At 38.6% G+C, this 13,191-nt stretch overlaps 1 protein-coding gene across 1 annotated transcript in view; it reads left to right on the plus strand.

The window, feature by feature from the left end:
* LOC101859994 (2-oxoisovalerate dehydrogenase subunit beta, mitochondrial) overlaps positions 1-12,565 on the plus strand; it is a gene marked incomplete at its 3' end in the record, with an annotated part of 15,413 nt that extends 2,848 nt beyond the window's left edge. The window contains 4 exon segments of the mRNA XM_013089910.2: positions 3,233-3,310; positions 7,478-7,546; positions 9,874-10,007; positions 12,410-12,565. Coding sequence (XP_012945364.1) covers positions 3,233-3,310; positions 7,478-7,546; positions 9,874-10,007; positions 12,410-12,565 — 437 coding nt within the window.
* Between the last annotated feature and the right edge of the window lie 626 nt (positions 12,566-13,191).

Here is a 13,191-nt window from a genome sequence, read left to right on the forward strand (position 1 = left end):
TCTCTTACTTTTTCTTTCTCCATCTTACTTCCTCAGGCCCACCCCCACCACTTTCACCCTTTTTTTTGCGTAGAGCTATATTCCATCCCATACCGTTGCCCACTGCCCGGTCCTACTATTATATTAAAGAAAAGACCACAGTTCGCACTGGGTTTTCACGGTCGGCATCCATTTGTTGTAAGTTCCTTGGCCAGTTCGTAGAAACCGAGGAAGGCCAAGGTCGAATTGCCTGTCTGCTTCACACCTGGTACACCAAGTGATTGCGCACGCACATTGGAGTTTGAGTCTGAATAGCCATGGAAGGCTATTCGGACTCGAATTCAGACTTGAGAGTCCAAATAGCCTCCTGCGGCTGTTCTGACCCGAGTCCGAATTTCCGCGGCCATTTAAGAATGATATTGCTCACTTCTCCCCCTACCCTTTTCCCTTTTGCTTCTTTTTTTTTTCACCCCCTCCCCCCCCTCTCTCCACCTTGGCCTGCTTCCATTCTCCCTTGTTTCTTCTAACAACTTTTATTTTTGAATTGTCAAATATTGCGAGGTCTGCCCGCACAAGGGAAGAGGATCGAAGTCGTGTTCAGTGCGCTGAGCGGGGGAGGTCTTGTCGACCGCGGCTGTGCTGTGCCCGCTGTCATCCTCCGTAAACTCTGTTGCTTTTGGACTACTGCTGCATTATTTTTCACCCGAGTATTCTTGTGCCGTTTCCTCTGTAACTTTGAGCGGCCGTAGTCAGTCGTGCCTCTGTGCCAACGGTGGATGATTCAGGGCTCCGTGAACGTAGCCTGCATACTACGTTCACAACGCTGTGTATTTTCATCATGACTCACTTTTTTGCACTCACCGAAATTCCCCTGGCCCCACCCCCCCTCCCCCAAGCCGCCTAGATTTTTTTTTACTCAAGAGGGGTCTTCTCTGATTTTAAAAACTAACTAGTACAAAATACTTCTCTTATTTATGGCGTGTGTAATGTAGTTCAAGTCCCAATACAAAAGATGAGATCAAAATTTCACATAAGACACAATCTAGCTTGTTTCGATAAGGCTAGATATTAATTAAGTTAAAATTTGTGTAAAACAGATTAAAAAATGGACAAGATATAAAGTGCTTGTTCTATCCTGGTGAAATTGTCATTGATTGCCCAGTGTAATAGTTGCTTTCTTTGTTATTTATTACATGACCTGCTTGCTACTTCGCAATTTTTATATAAACAACTGCGTAGAAAATTGTCGTGGACTTTGTCCATAACCTCAAAATGGCCTAAATTTCCTTCTTGTGAAAGAATGACTAAAAAGTGGTGTTGCAAGCGTTCGATACTGATCGGAGAGGGTCCGCCTAAAACCTGAGCGGACTGGAGTGCAAGCACTTGGTTTATAAAATGATTCACTTGCACCATCCGCCACTTTGCCATTACTCACTGCAATAATGCGACAGTGAAAATATCCGTTCCGGTCACTTGATGCAGTTCTGTGACAGGCCCAAAAAGTCTGTTACAGTTACTCTTCCGGCTCTGTGACCATATATAGGGTATTTTGTACTGCAAAGTGTTAAAGATGTTACACATTGTCTTGAATTTGGCATCATATGCTCGTGAGACTGCAATTTGTTGACAGGGAGTGGCTGTGTGACACCTAAGGTCTGATGACAGGCTGGCTGCCTCAGAGCAAGCGCTTGACAGGCATAGGCCTTCAGATTCATACCCTATGACCCCTTGAAAAACGAGCAGATGGGCTGTGGGCGTCAGATGCTCGGGTGATCAAATTAGCCTGTGCTTTAAATGTGCATTTTTTCATTACGGGACTGCATTATTGTGACGTTGTGGTGTCATGAAGGAACAAGTGAGCTTATCTGCACGCACTTCCTAGATGAGGGTCGCTGGCTCAGCTTGTTGCTCATTCATGACATCTCAAACGAGCAGCATCTCAGTAGCGAATAATGAACCTTTGTGTTGTTCTGGTAAATCACTGCCCACCTGCAGTTCGGTGCAAGTGATTGAACTTATTCGCTTATTTATTTGTGGACCCGAGAGCAACAGTGCCAGTATTCTATTTGTTTGTTTCGAAGTGTTGTAGATCTTATGACAATGAATGATTAAAGTGTTGAGAGCCATTGCAGCTAATATAGATAATATATATACATATATATATACACCATTTTGATAATGCACTTTTGTGAGGTTTTGGTCACAATTGCTTCTTACTCTTGTATTACTATCCTGTTCACGGTTTGACAATGGCAGAATAAAGAACATTGGTTCTGCGGCAAGGAGGAGGGTATGAAGGGGAGGTGACAGTTTTGATCAACTGTCAAAGAAACCATAATCATCGCTAAACTGCTTTACATGTGCTAAGGCATTTCCCCTTCTATTGGATATATATAGTAATAGCTCTTTTCCAAGGCTGACCTGATTACTTTCGAGAGGGTTTGATGTTGTCCTGGGTTAAATTGCTTGGAAGTGAAAATAAATTAAAGTCTACACAATGGTAGATGTTGCGTGGTACTTAAATGCCTGGTTATTGTCAGGGCTAGTTTTCTGCTGATATTTGGTCATCTTGCAGTTGTTCAGTTCCAATTTTAAAGCCTCTTTATAAAGTGGGCATGTAGGTTTAAGTTGATTGTTTTTTTAAAATACACAGAAAACCTTTGTGATGTGAGGATTGGAAACCAAAGAAGTCTTTTGCTTTTAAACATTATTAAGTTCATCATCATTTAATTGGTGTTACATTTCATAATGTTACTTGGCATGTCAGCTTCTTTCCACATTTTCAGGCCATTCCATGAAAAAAATGAAACTGCTGTGACACATTAACGTGGAGATGAAGGTCATCTTCTGAAAAAATTCTTAGCAATGATAAAGTCATTCTTTATTTCTCTTTGTTTTAAGTAACATTCCTGTAGCGGAGAAAAATGATAAAAAACAAAACAGCTGTATCACCGTTTTGAATTTGTTTTTTTACAAGTCATCAACCCTGAGGTCATGTGTGTTCTCTGCAGATTCATTTTTCATTGGATGTCCCTTTCCTGTTTGTTTTTTTCGACTCTGAGAGTCTTGACTTGTATTGAATGACAAGTGGAATTATTTATCTACTTTAGTTAAACTGTTTAAAGAATATTTTTAGCTGCGCTTTTGCAACAGTACATGTTTTATATTGTGGTACTGATGGTTGGGTTTTGCTTTGTCATTGGTTATTGTTTTTCTACTGTTTTATGATGTAATCTTTTGCTTTCTTTTTCAGGAGAAACTGCACGGATGAATTTTTTCCAATCCATTACTAGTGCTATGGATATTGCTATGGCTAGTGACCCCTCTGCAGGTATTTAAGTCATTGCTCATTTTGTTTCTTTAGAGAATGTAATCCGAAGTCTGTGGTGCAGTGATTAGGGGCTTTGCTGTCATGTGCTGGAGACTTGAGTTTGGTGCCCGAGTGCGAGGATGTTGTGTTCCTCTCAGCCTGGGTTGGCCCTGACAGGCAGGGTCAGAAGCTTGTCTTTGAAATTGAATTCAATCTAAATTGTATTGATGGGGGCCTTCTGTGTTTACAACGTTACACATACTCCTCACTACATTGAGCCCTTTCAGTTAAATGGGGCCAAGATCTCTTTCTAATGTAAACATCTGAAAACGTGCCTGATAGAAACTGCTGACTAAAATAAGATAACAAGAAAAGTTTTAAATCAAGATAAGAAACTTTGGCTGTTTGATTGAAGTAAAAAATGAGAATCATATCACCTGTCTTTGTTGTCTTTTCACAATGGGTAGGTCAAGTTATGTGAAGTAGAAGAAAGGCTGACACTGATAAATCATAATTGTCCTCAAATAAAGAACATTTTGGCCTTTTTATTTAGGCTGAGATGAATTTCAACCTGTGATTGCCAATGTGTCATTCAGTTCAACCTGTGATTGCCAATGTGTCATTCAGATTTGGCATTGGAAGAAGCAGAAAAAGTAGTCAGTAAATTAAGATGAAAGCTTTTTTTAAATGTTTATTTCTAGACTTCAACTTTTGTCTGCTCTGATCCTTGGAGATTTAAAAAAAAAGAATATTGAGAGGACCCCCCGTCAGAAATCTCACAGAGACTAACACTCGAAGGTAAAGGAAATTATGCAATTGAAAAGAGGTGAAAGAGTTTGAGTTTATTGCAAATGCATACATTTAGAAATTCTGTTGTTGTTTATTTACCTGTACATGTTAATTGTTTTCTTTATCTCTACTGAAGTTTGGGTTGTCTCATAAATTGGTTTGTGGATCAGGCATTTTGTTATAGTACCTTACTTTTTCAGTTGCTATTTTGGTCTTTTAATGAGCAAAATGTGTAGTAAGGGTCTGGCATATTATGTTGGCCTACTCTCAGATGTTCTAATGGTGGGAGAGAAAGAGGACAGGGCAGAATCATCAACTGTGAACAAACTTAATCTTTGGTAACTGAGATACAATTTTTGTACACAGCGTGCAGCACCCAAGTGGACCCTGATGTTGGGAATTTGAGAACCATTTGCAACTGGTTTAAAAAATGTTGCATGGTAAAAAAGTATTCGGCTTCTTCTCATTCTGAGTATTTTTAATTAAGCTTCTCACATTAACGTCTAAATTAAGTGTTAGTCATGGATCATTTTTCCCTTACAGGGATTGATCAAAGTTTTGATCATTCAGAATAGATTTTATAATTCAGAATGATGGCAGCTTTTACTGTTTAGGACAAGAAGCTTAGCTCACTGACCATTACTTTGAGCTAGTGTTCACTCTCACACTTAATTGAAAAATATAAATTCTGGAAATTTCTAGATTAAAATCATGTATTTGTTTACCTAAAACCGTATGAACATATTTCCGTGTAGTGCTCAATGTCCTCTTTGGCATTTAATTTTGTTTACTTTGCATATTACTTGACAGCTGTTGCATACATACATTGGTCCATATGTCCCTTAACTATCATAATGCCTAGCCAGCAGAAAATTAATTCCCTTGACACCTTGAATAATTAAGGTACACATGTAGTTGGAGATTTAGTTAGCTGTCTTTTTTTGTTACCATGAGCTGTAATGCTCACTGGTGTTAATGGATGCTGCATTTCCTTGTCAGAGATTACATTTCTTTTTTTATTCTTCTACACAATTATTGGATTGCCACTTAATTTTAAAAAATGCTACTCCATACTGCTTAACATGTTATGGGACAGCAGCTTGAAGCTATGTCCGTGCCTGTCAACTTTTTTTAATAGCCAGAACTCACTCTGGCCTCCTTTAAGAGACTAGAATTTTTGTACCGCTCCCCTATATACTGTGTGGATTACCAAATCGGGCATTAATAATAACTGTCACTACTTGAGTGATTTCTACCGCCCTATAATTACCGAATCACCCATTTGTGAAAGATATAACCCAGGTTGGCAATCGCTGATCTGTATATTAAAACTAATATATTGTTTATTTGGCATAGGATGGCCAAGGATTTCTAAGAAAAAAAAACACTTTCTGAGAAAAGAGTATATTTACAGAATCTGTAGCTTTTAATAGTAAGTTATATGTTTTCTTGGTTTATGAATTTATTTTATTTTATTTGGGTGAATTTTAAAGATACCACCAACCAGATGAAAGAACGATCTGAGAACAAGAAAATCAAAATTTCTAGACCAGACTTTCTGTTCCCTTTCTTTTCCTTTGTCTGGTCTGTTTCCTCTCCAAATAATGTATAATACTCTGGCCCAAATACAGTTAAAATTGTCCAGAGGGCCATTCAGTATGGAAGAGAAAAGTGGTTGTTTGAGACAGTTGCGCACCTTAGACAGTGTAATAATATTTTTTAAATGCAAGGGGGGTAAGTGGGAAATGGTTGTTTGTATGATAGTCTTGGACAAGTGACCGTTAGAGCATGTTCGACTGTATTTTATTTGGGTCTAGACTACTTTCTGTTCCCTTTTGTTCTCCTTTGTCCAGTCTGTTTCCTATCCAACAATACAATAAATAATAACCTTGTCCAAATAATTTCAATTCTTATCTTTTGTTACCTGAAAAGTTAACGAGTTGCTGAGTGTACAGCATGTTCAAAGTCACATAGTGGGGTTAAGGGTATAGGTATGGTAGAGAAAATATCCAAACTGAATACAATTATTAAGACTTTTTTTGTGTGGAAAAATCTTTTCTGCTTTTGATTCAGTCTACTGTATAACAATCACCTGTCCAAGACAATCACCTGTTCGGAGAACCACTTTCCAAACCCCTCCCCTGCCCCCTTTTCCATTTTTATATTATAATGACACTGTCCAGGGGGACCAACTGTCTACGACACATCACTTTTCTCCTTGATAATCTATTGTTCTCTTGGAAAGGTTCAACTGTATTGACAAATGAAATACATTTCAACCTATTTTTTAACCATGACGGGAAATGAAATTTCGATCAGCATGACTTATTTCATAATTTTCCTTGTCCGCAATGCATTTGATAATTACTCAGCTTCCAGTGTTAGTACTACTAATAAATGCGGGTCTTGATTTGCTTGTGAGTAAACGGGTTCAGTTTTTCAGAATATTATGAGGGTTGAGGACATCTGGGTGATGAGCTGCCCGAGGCCTATTTTTGAGCAACTGGGTGAAAAGGCCAAAAAAGTTGTATGTGGTCAAAAATTCAATTCCGTCAGACAACACACCCGTATCCATTTCTTAATAACATATTGAAAGAATTTTATATTTTAGTCAAAACGTTTATTTATTTTTTGTTTTTGCAACATATTGTACATCACCAAAGCTTTAAAATATGCTAGAAATTGGTTCAATATACTAAGGTTAAAGCTGTTTTTCTCCAAACTTTGTTTTTACTCTCTGTGGTACGAAATATGGCATATATCTTTAAAAAGACTACTCAAGATATGTTTTGAAAGTTTAACAATTAAAAAATCAGCATGTTCAGCGTTGAATTTGCTACAAGATTATGCCTTTATTTCAGTACCCAAAATTTCCGACAACTGGGATCTTTCTACTACCACACACGTACATTTATAGGTGGCAGAGCTTATTAACTTTAGATGCAGAATCTGGAGCAACTGGTTTTATTGCCCTGGCTGTGCCTGCTAATTTGGATGTTCGTCAGTGTGTGTGTGTGTATGTGAGTGTGTGAGTATGTGTGTGTGTGTGTATGTGTGTGTGTGTATGTGTGTGTGTGTGTGTGTGTGTGATGTGTGATGTGTGATTGTTTGCCTATGTGTGTGTGTCTCCATATTAGGATGTTGGCGTGTGTGTGTGTGTGTGTGTGTGTGTGTGTGTGTGTGTGTGTGTATGTGTATCATGTGTGTGTGTGAATGTTTGTGTCTGTAAGTGGGGGGGGGGGGGTGTTTGTGATGTGTGATTGTTTGCCTGTGTGTGATGTCAGTGTGTGCACGCATTCATGCGCATGCTCTATCATGTGTGTCTTTGTGCGCTTGTATGTGTGTACATGCTCGTTGTAACTGCTTGTCACTTATCAATTATTTTATTTTCATTTTCAGTTCTCTTTGGAGAAGACGTTGCCTTTGGTGGTGTGTTCCGATGCAGTGTGGGCCTGAAGGATAAATATGGTAGGTATAGTGCTAGTGATTGCAAGGTGGCCACTAGTCTGACCTGTTTTTGTACTGTTCCTTAACTATCATTATGTTTGTTATGTCGCTTCAGTCCAGATCAAAGAAATGGCTTTGATTTAATCCGTGTCCATGTGCTCTCTTAGACTTGAATGAACAAGATAAGTTTCAAAATAAATTTGTCTCATTCTCAAACTCATTATACCCATTTAGTAGGGGGTGGTTTTCTGGTGCCTGGTGTGGTTTGCTCCTTTTTTCCTATCAAACATCTATCGTCCTTGTCTCTCCACGTTCTTTTTTGTGTTTGTTACTCTCTTGTAATACTTCTAATCTTCTGCACTTATATGACCTTATTGTGTTGCAAGTACCGTACAATTCTTACTAAAACTAAACACCTATTTAGTATAAGGACAATTTTTTTTTTCTTATACTATGTAATAGTTTAAGTTGTACAGTGCTCTTCGCTTGATTCTTTTTCTCCGAGAGGAGTAAATCCAATATTCCAGGGCCCTCTACGTATGGTTCGAAATCTTAAAGTGACATAATATGTGTCACTAAATTAGTCATTAAATAAAACAAATGAACCTATTTTGATAGTTCTTCATTTAATAAATGAACTCCTAGTAAAAGAAACTTGTTTTCGGCAATTGCCGAAAAGTATTGTTGCGTGGAAGTCGTAAAGGAATGTGCCTGAGCCGCTGCTGTTGATAAGGAGTTAAGAACCTGATCATTGAGAGACATAAAAAGGGACTTTTAAGCAAGTTTCAAGGGCACAGCTCAGTTCCTGCCTTCTGGCTCCCATTAAAAAAATTCTATAATGAAATAATGACCCATAGATTGTACTGAAACTCGAGGGAGGATGAAGAGGTTTGCTTTTAAAAAGTTTTAAAAAAAATTTATGCGAGTACATGTTTGAGCGTCACAGGAGTGAATTTTTATTATGTGACTTTGTCACTATGATTTGATAGCATATTTAAACAATGAAACGGCCCCATGGCAATGCTGCGTAAGTGAATGGAAATGATAACCGGAATGGGTCAGTATTTGATATTACGATTGGAAGCTTTGACCAGGTGAGATGAGTAGGCGATAATACCAATTGAAAACCATTTACATGATTGACCCGACCAGAGCTCACATGCGTGCCTACAAAAATGTTCTTTGTAAGTCTGCACGGCATGTGTTGATTTTGTCGTTCTCTAGTTTTCACAAATCCCCCTCCTTTCACCCCAATATATGCACAAAATATGGTAAAGCAGCCCAGAAATGCTTATTGCTGATATCGCAAACTAGGTCCATAGGCAGATTTCTTTTTTTAGAAAGAGTTCTAAGGCATGCAGATTATAGAGAAAAACATGGTAAAACCAGGTTCTGAGATGGACAAGATTGTTGTTACACTGAGTTTTCTTACATAGAGACTGTGGACGGCTGTTGGGTGCTCTAATATTGTTTGCTCCTTCTTTCCTATCAAACATCTATTATGTGGGTGGTTGGCGGATGCTCTGGTGTGGTTTGCTTCTTCTTTCCTATCATACATCTATCTATCGTCCTCATCTCCCCTTCTTCTTTTTTATGTTTGTTATTCTCTTGTTGTAATACCTCTAATCTTCTGGCGCTCATATGACCTTATGCAGTTGCGAGCGCCGTAAAACCTCTACTAAAATAAAAACATCTATTATCCTAATCTTCCCTCTTTTTTTTAATGTTTGTTACTCGCTTGTAACACCTCTAATCTTCGGCACTTATATGACCTTATCGTGTTGCGAGTGCCGTAAAAACTCTTACTAAAACTAAATTTCCCTCCTTCTTTTCTTTATATGTTACTCTTGAGTAACACCTGTACTCCTCAACACTTATATATGACCTAAATGTGTTGTAAGTGCTGTTATTATTATACTAATTGACCATGAACTACTACTGTGGGACCTTTTGTGGTTTGCTCCATTCTTCAAATATCTATGGTCCTTGTCTCTCCTTCTTCATTTCCTTGTTTGTTTCTTTCTCATGGCACCTCCTCTCTTCTACACTTATATATATATATGGCCTGTTTTTGTTGCAAGTGTTGTTAAACTCTTACTAAAACCAAAAAAAGAGTTGGTGGTTGGCAGGTGCTCTGGTTTAGTTTTTATCCTTCTCTCTTTTCAAACATCTATTGTCCTTGTCTGTCCTTTTTTTTGTGTTAGTTACTCTCTTGTAACACATCTAATCTTTGGCATCCAAATGACCTTATTGGGTTTCAAGTGCCGTAGAACTTTTGTTAAAACTAAATCAAAAAAGAAAAATTCCTTAAAACTGCTACTGAATTTTGTTCATGTCTGTTCACACAGGAGCGGAGAGGGTGTTCAACAGCCCGCTCAGTGAGCAGGGAATCGTTGCTTTTGGCATCGGGATTGCGCTCACAGGGTCCACTGCCATCGCTGAGATCCAGTTTGCTGACTACATCTTTCCAGCTTTTGACCAGGTACACTTCTCAGAATTCTACAGTTACAGCGGGTGGTTGGAGGATGCTCTGATGTGGTCTGATTCTTCTTCCCCAGTGTTATGGTCACTATGATCATTCCTTCAGTCTTCTGCTTCCATGGGCAATATGGCACTTTTTGGTGCTGCTTTACAGTAGACAAGTCACTCGCTGATCCATTCTTAGTATTTTGAGGAAAAAAGCATTGGAATCAGTCCAGTTGTTGAGTTTGTCTCTTTATTTCATAGTTACTTGATTGTCAGACTGATTGTAAAAAAAGTAAGTGTATGGGTGGGGGATCTGCAGCTGGATTCTTTCTAGCAGCTGCTCAACAAGTTCATGTAACGTTTAGGGCTAGTTTGGTTGTTATGGTAGCGGCTTTCCTAATAGATGTTCAATAGAAGAAGATCTGATGATACAGCTGGCCAGTCTATCTTAGAACGTTAACGCCATTGTTCTGAAGTTATTCAGTTGAGCCTTGCGATGATGTGGCTGGAGTATAGGCCTGGTTGTTAGCCTGTAGGGCCTCAAGTTTATCTCCTGTTGAAGGTTCCTCACAGTTCTCTCAGAGATTGGTCTTAATAAAGAGATATTACATGTGGCTAGGGATACAGTGCACAATCTAATCTAGAGGCGAACGAGATGTATGTGTTCGTCTTATCTTTGCTTTGTAATTCGAGGCCTGTCACTTCTAGGTTAATAATTTGTCGTTCCAGAGGCCCTGACACGTGCCAACAAATGTCCAATGCTGTTTCTGTGGACGTTGAGCCACATCTCTTTCCTAACGCTCTCTAACTATCATTTTCAGATGCATGTGGCATGTTTTGATTTAAAAAATTGCCAAATTGCAGTATTTTGTTTTTCGACACAAAGAGACTTAAGGGGGGCTACACCCCCAAAATCAAAATTCTGCTCAAAATCATGGAATTTGAGTTGTAGGCATTTTTAGCTCCCTCAGCCTCTCCTACAACTATTTCATGGCATAAGAACCCCCAAAAACCATATTTTTTCCCGTACCGGGCATGTTTGTAACCGCCATTTCCTCATAAAGTCAGTATTTTATTTTTCTTTATCAGCCGTTTTCTCAAAATGCGACTTTCCTCTATACTTTTTTGAATAACTCCACCATTTTTCACCCAATCTTCATGAAATTTTCTCAGAATGAAGAGAAGAGGTAATACAAAAAATTTGTCTGTTGAATTTTTGATATATGGAATAGATTTTTGTTGGTGGTGTCTGGAGTGTGGATTTTCAAGGATTTTTCGCAAACTTGAATGCTACCTCAGGAAAAAATTCATAAAAAATTTTCTAATTCGATTAAGAAAAAAACAACAGACAAACTTTTAGATCTAATGTTTGTGAACACGCATGCAAAAAAACAATCAATTTCCATAAGCGATAAGTGCGGTATTCATTACGTAAGACATGTCAATAAAATCCAATATGGCGGCGTATCCATGGAAACGAAACTTTTTTCTCAAATTTGATTGCCGATTTTAAGACTCCTTACTATGCTTGTTATTTGTGTTAAATTTGGTAAAATTCGGTCCAGTAATAAGCGAGATAGCCTCCAGGTGTAGCCCCCCCCCCCTTAAAGGAAGTGAATCGTGCAATCAAATTTTGAACACTTGTATTAAAAAGTCGAATTATGGGGCAGTTAAATGATTTGAAAAACATGGAGCTGTCTCCCTTGACGAGGGTTAATTTTTTGCTGAAACTCATCTAACTACTCGCTTCAGTCTCCGTGCAAAATTTGGTGACTTTTGGCTTTTTATTAATTAAGTTGTCACTATTTAAAGGTTGCACACTTTCTTTTTCTCTATGAGTATATAGGTTGTATTGTGCTTATGCCCACTCAACAGTAAGCTCAATGCGCTTTACAATCTATATTATTATCCTAGCAGACCCTAGAAAACTCAGAAACACTCTTGGCTTCCTGGAAAGCATACAGTGCAAGCTGCTGATTAAGTACTCCAACGCTAACAACTAACAAGGTCTTTCGCTCTCCATAGCCGGCTACCCATCTCTACCTGAGTGAAGTGTGGAAAATTTATGTAAAATGCCTTTTCCAGGTACACAACATCAAGCCCCTGATGGGGTACAAACCCACGACCTTTCAGTTGTAAGCTGAACAACCCTAAACACTAGCTCACTGATTGAAATTAAATGAATGACACTCCGAATTATTCATAGAGATGACTTCTCTGTCTGTGAAATTGTGTCATGCACGCTATGCCATTGTGTGGGTTAGGAAAAAGGATCATTCTCTTACTGAAGTAATAGTATGTCTTTATTTGTGGCCTGACACCTGATGTGAAGGTGACACTTTTCCCTTCCTCTTTGTCTGTCATATCTGTCTGATTTAACACATTTGTTACTCTAAATGCTCTCCTTGTCTGTGCCAGCTGAGGAGTGAGGCTGCCATGTACCGCTACCGCTCGGGTGACCTGTACGACTGCGGCAAACTGACTGTGAGAGCTCCCTGCAGTGCCGTTGGACACGGGGCCCTGTACCACTCTCAGAGTGTCGAGTCTTTCTTCGCACATTGCTCAGGACTTAAGGTAGGACCTTCATTCGGAATTTACAACATACTTCTTTCTTTCGGCTGCTCAGTGTAAGGTTCTGTCTTACATCACTTTTCAAAATGGTGTATGATGGAGTCTTTTTACTAAGTAGTTAATTTGACTATGGTCATGCTGGCTGTATCTGACCTGTGTAGTGTTAGCGCTTTTTTGTCAAGATGAAGAAGATGGAAGTTGGAAAGTTTGGAAAAAATAAGATTTAGCCAACTGTTGAAAAACTATCACTTTTGGATCATTCAAACCATATATTCATCTTCACCTATTTACTGGAATTGATTTTTGTGTTCTGGTTGAGCAAATACTGTCTCAATGAGTTAATTATATGGAGAACAGTCACTTTTATCTTCATCTGAAAGAGGGAAATTACAAAGGTTGATGTAAACACATTGATTACCTCCCTGAATAGTTCCCCAAGGGTCTGATGTCTTTTGCTTTGATGGGAAAGGTGAAAGATAGTTTTGGGCACACTTACAGTGATAATTTCAGATATTTTTGGGAGTAAAGTTAGAAGGCTCTTGCGTGGAGTTCCACAGGATATTTTTAGCTATGGGCTCACACATTTCCTCTGAATTGTTAATGGTTCTCAAGCAAGTTTATTTGTTGAT

This window comes from Aplysia californica, unplaced genomic scaffold (assembly GCF_000002075.1).
Source record: "Aplysia californica isolate F4 #8 unplaced genomic scaffold, AplCal3.0 scaffold00026, whole genome shotgun sequence".
Lineage (NCBI taxonomy): Eukaryota > Metazoa > Mollusca > Gastropoda > Aplysiida > Aplysiidae > Aplysia > Aplysia californica.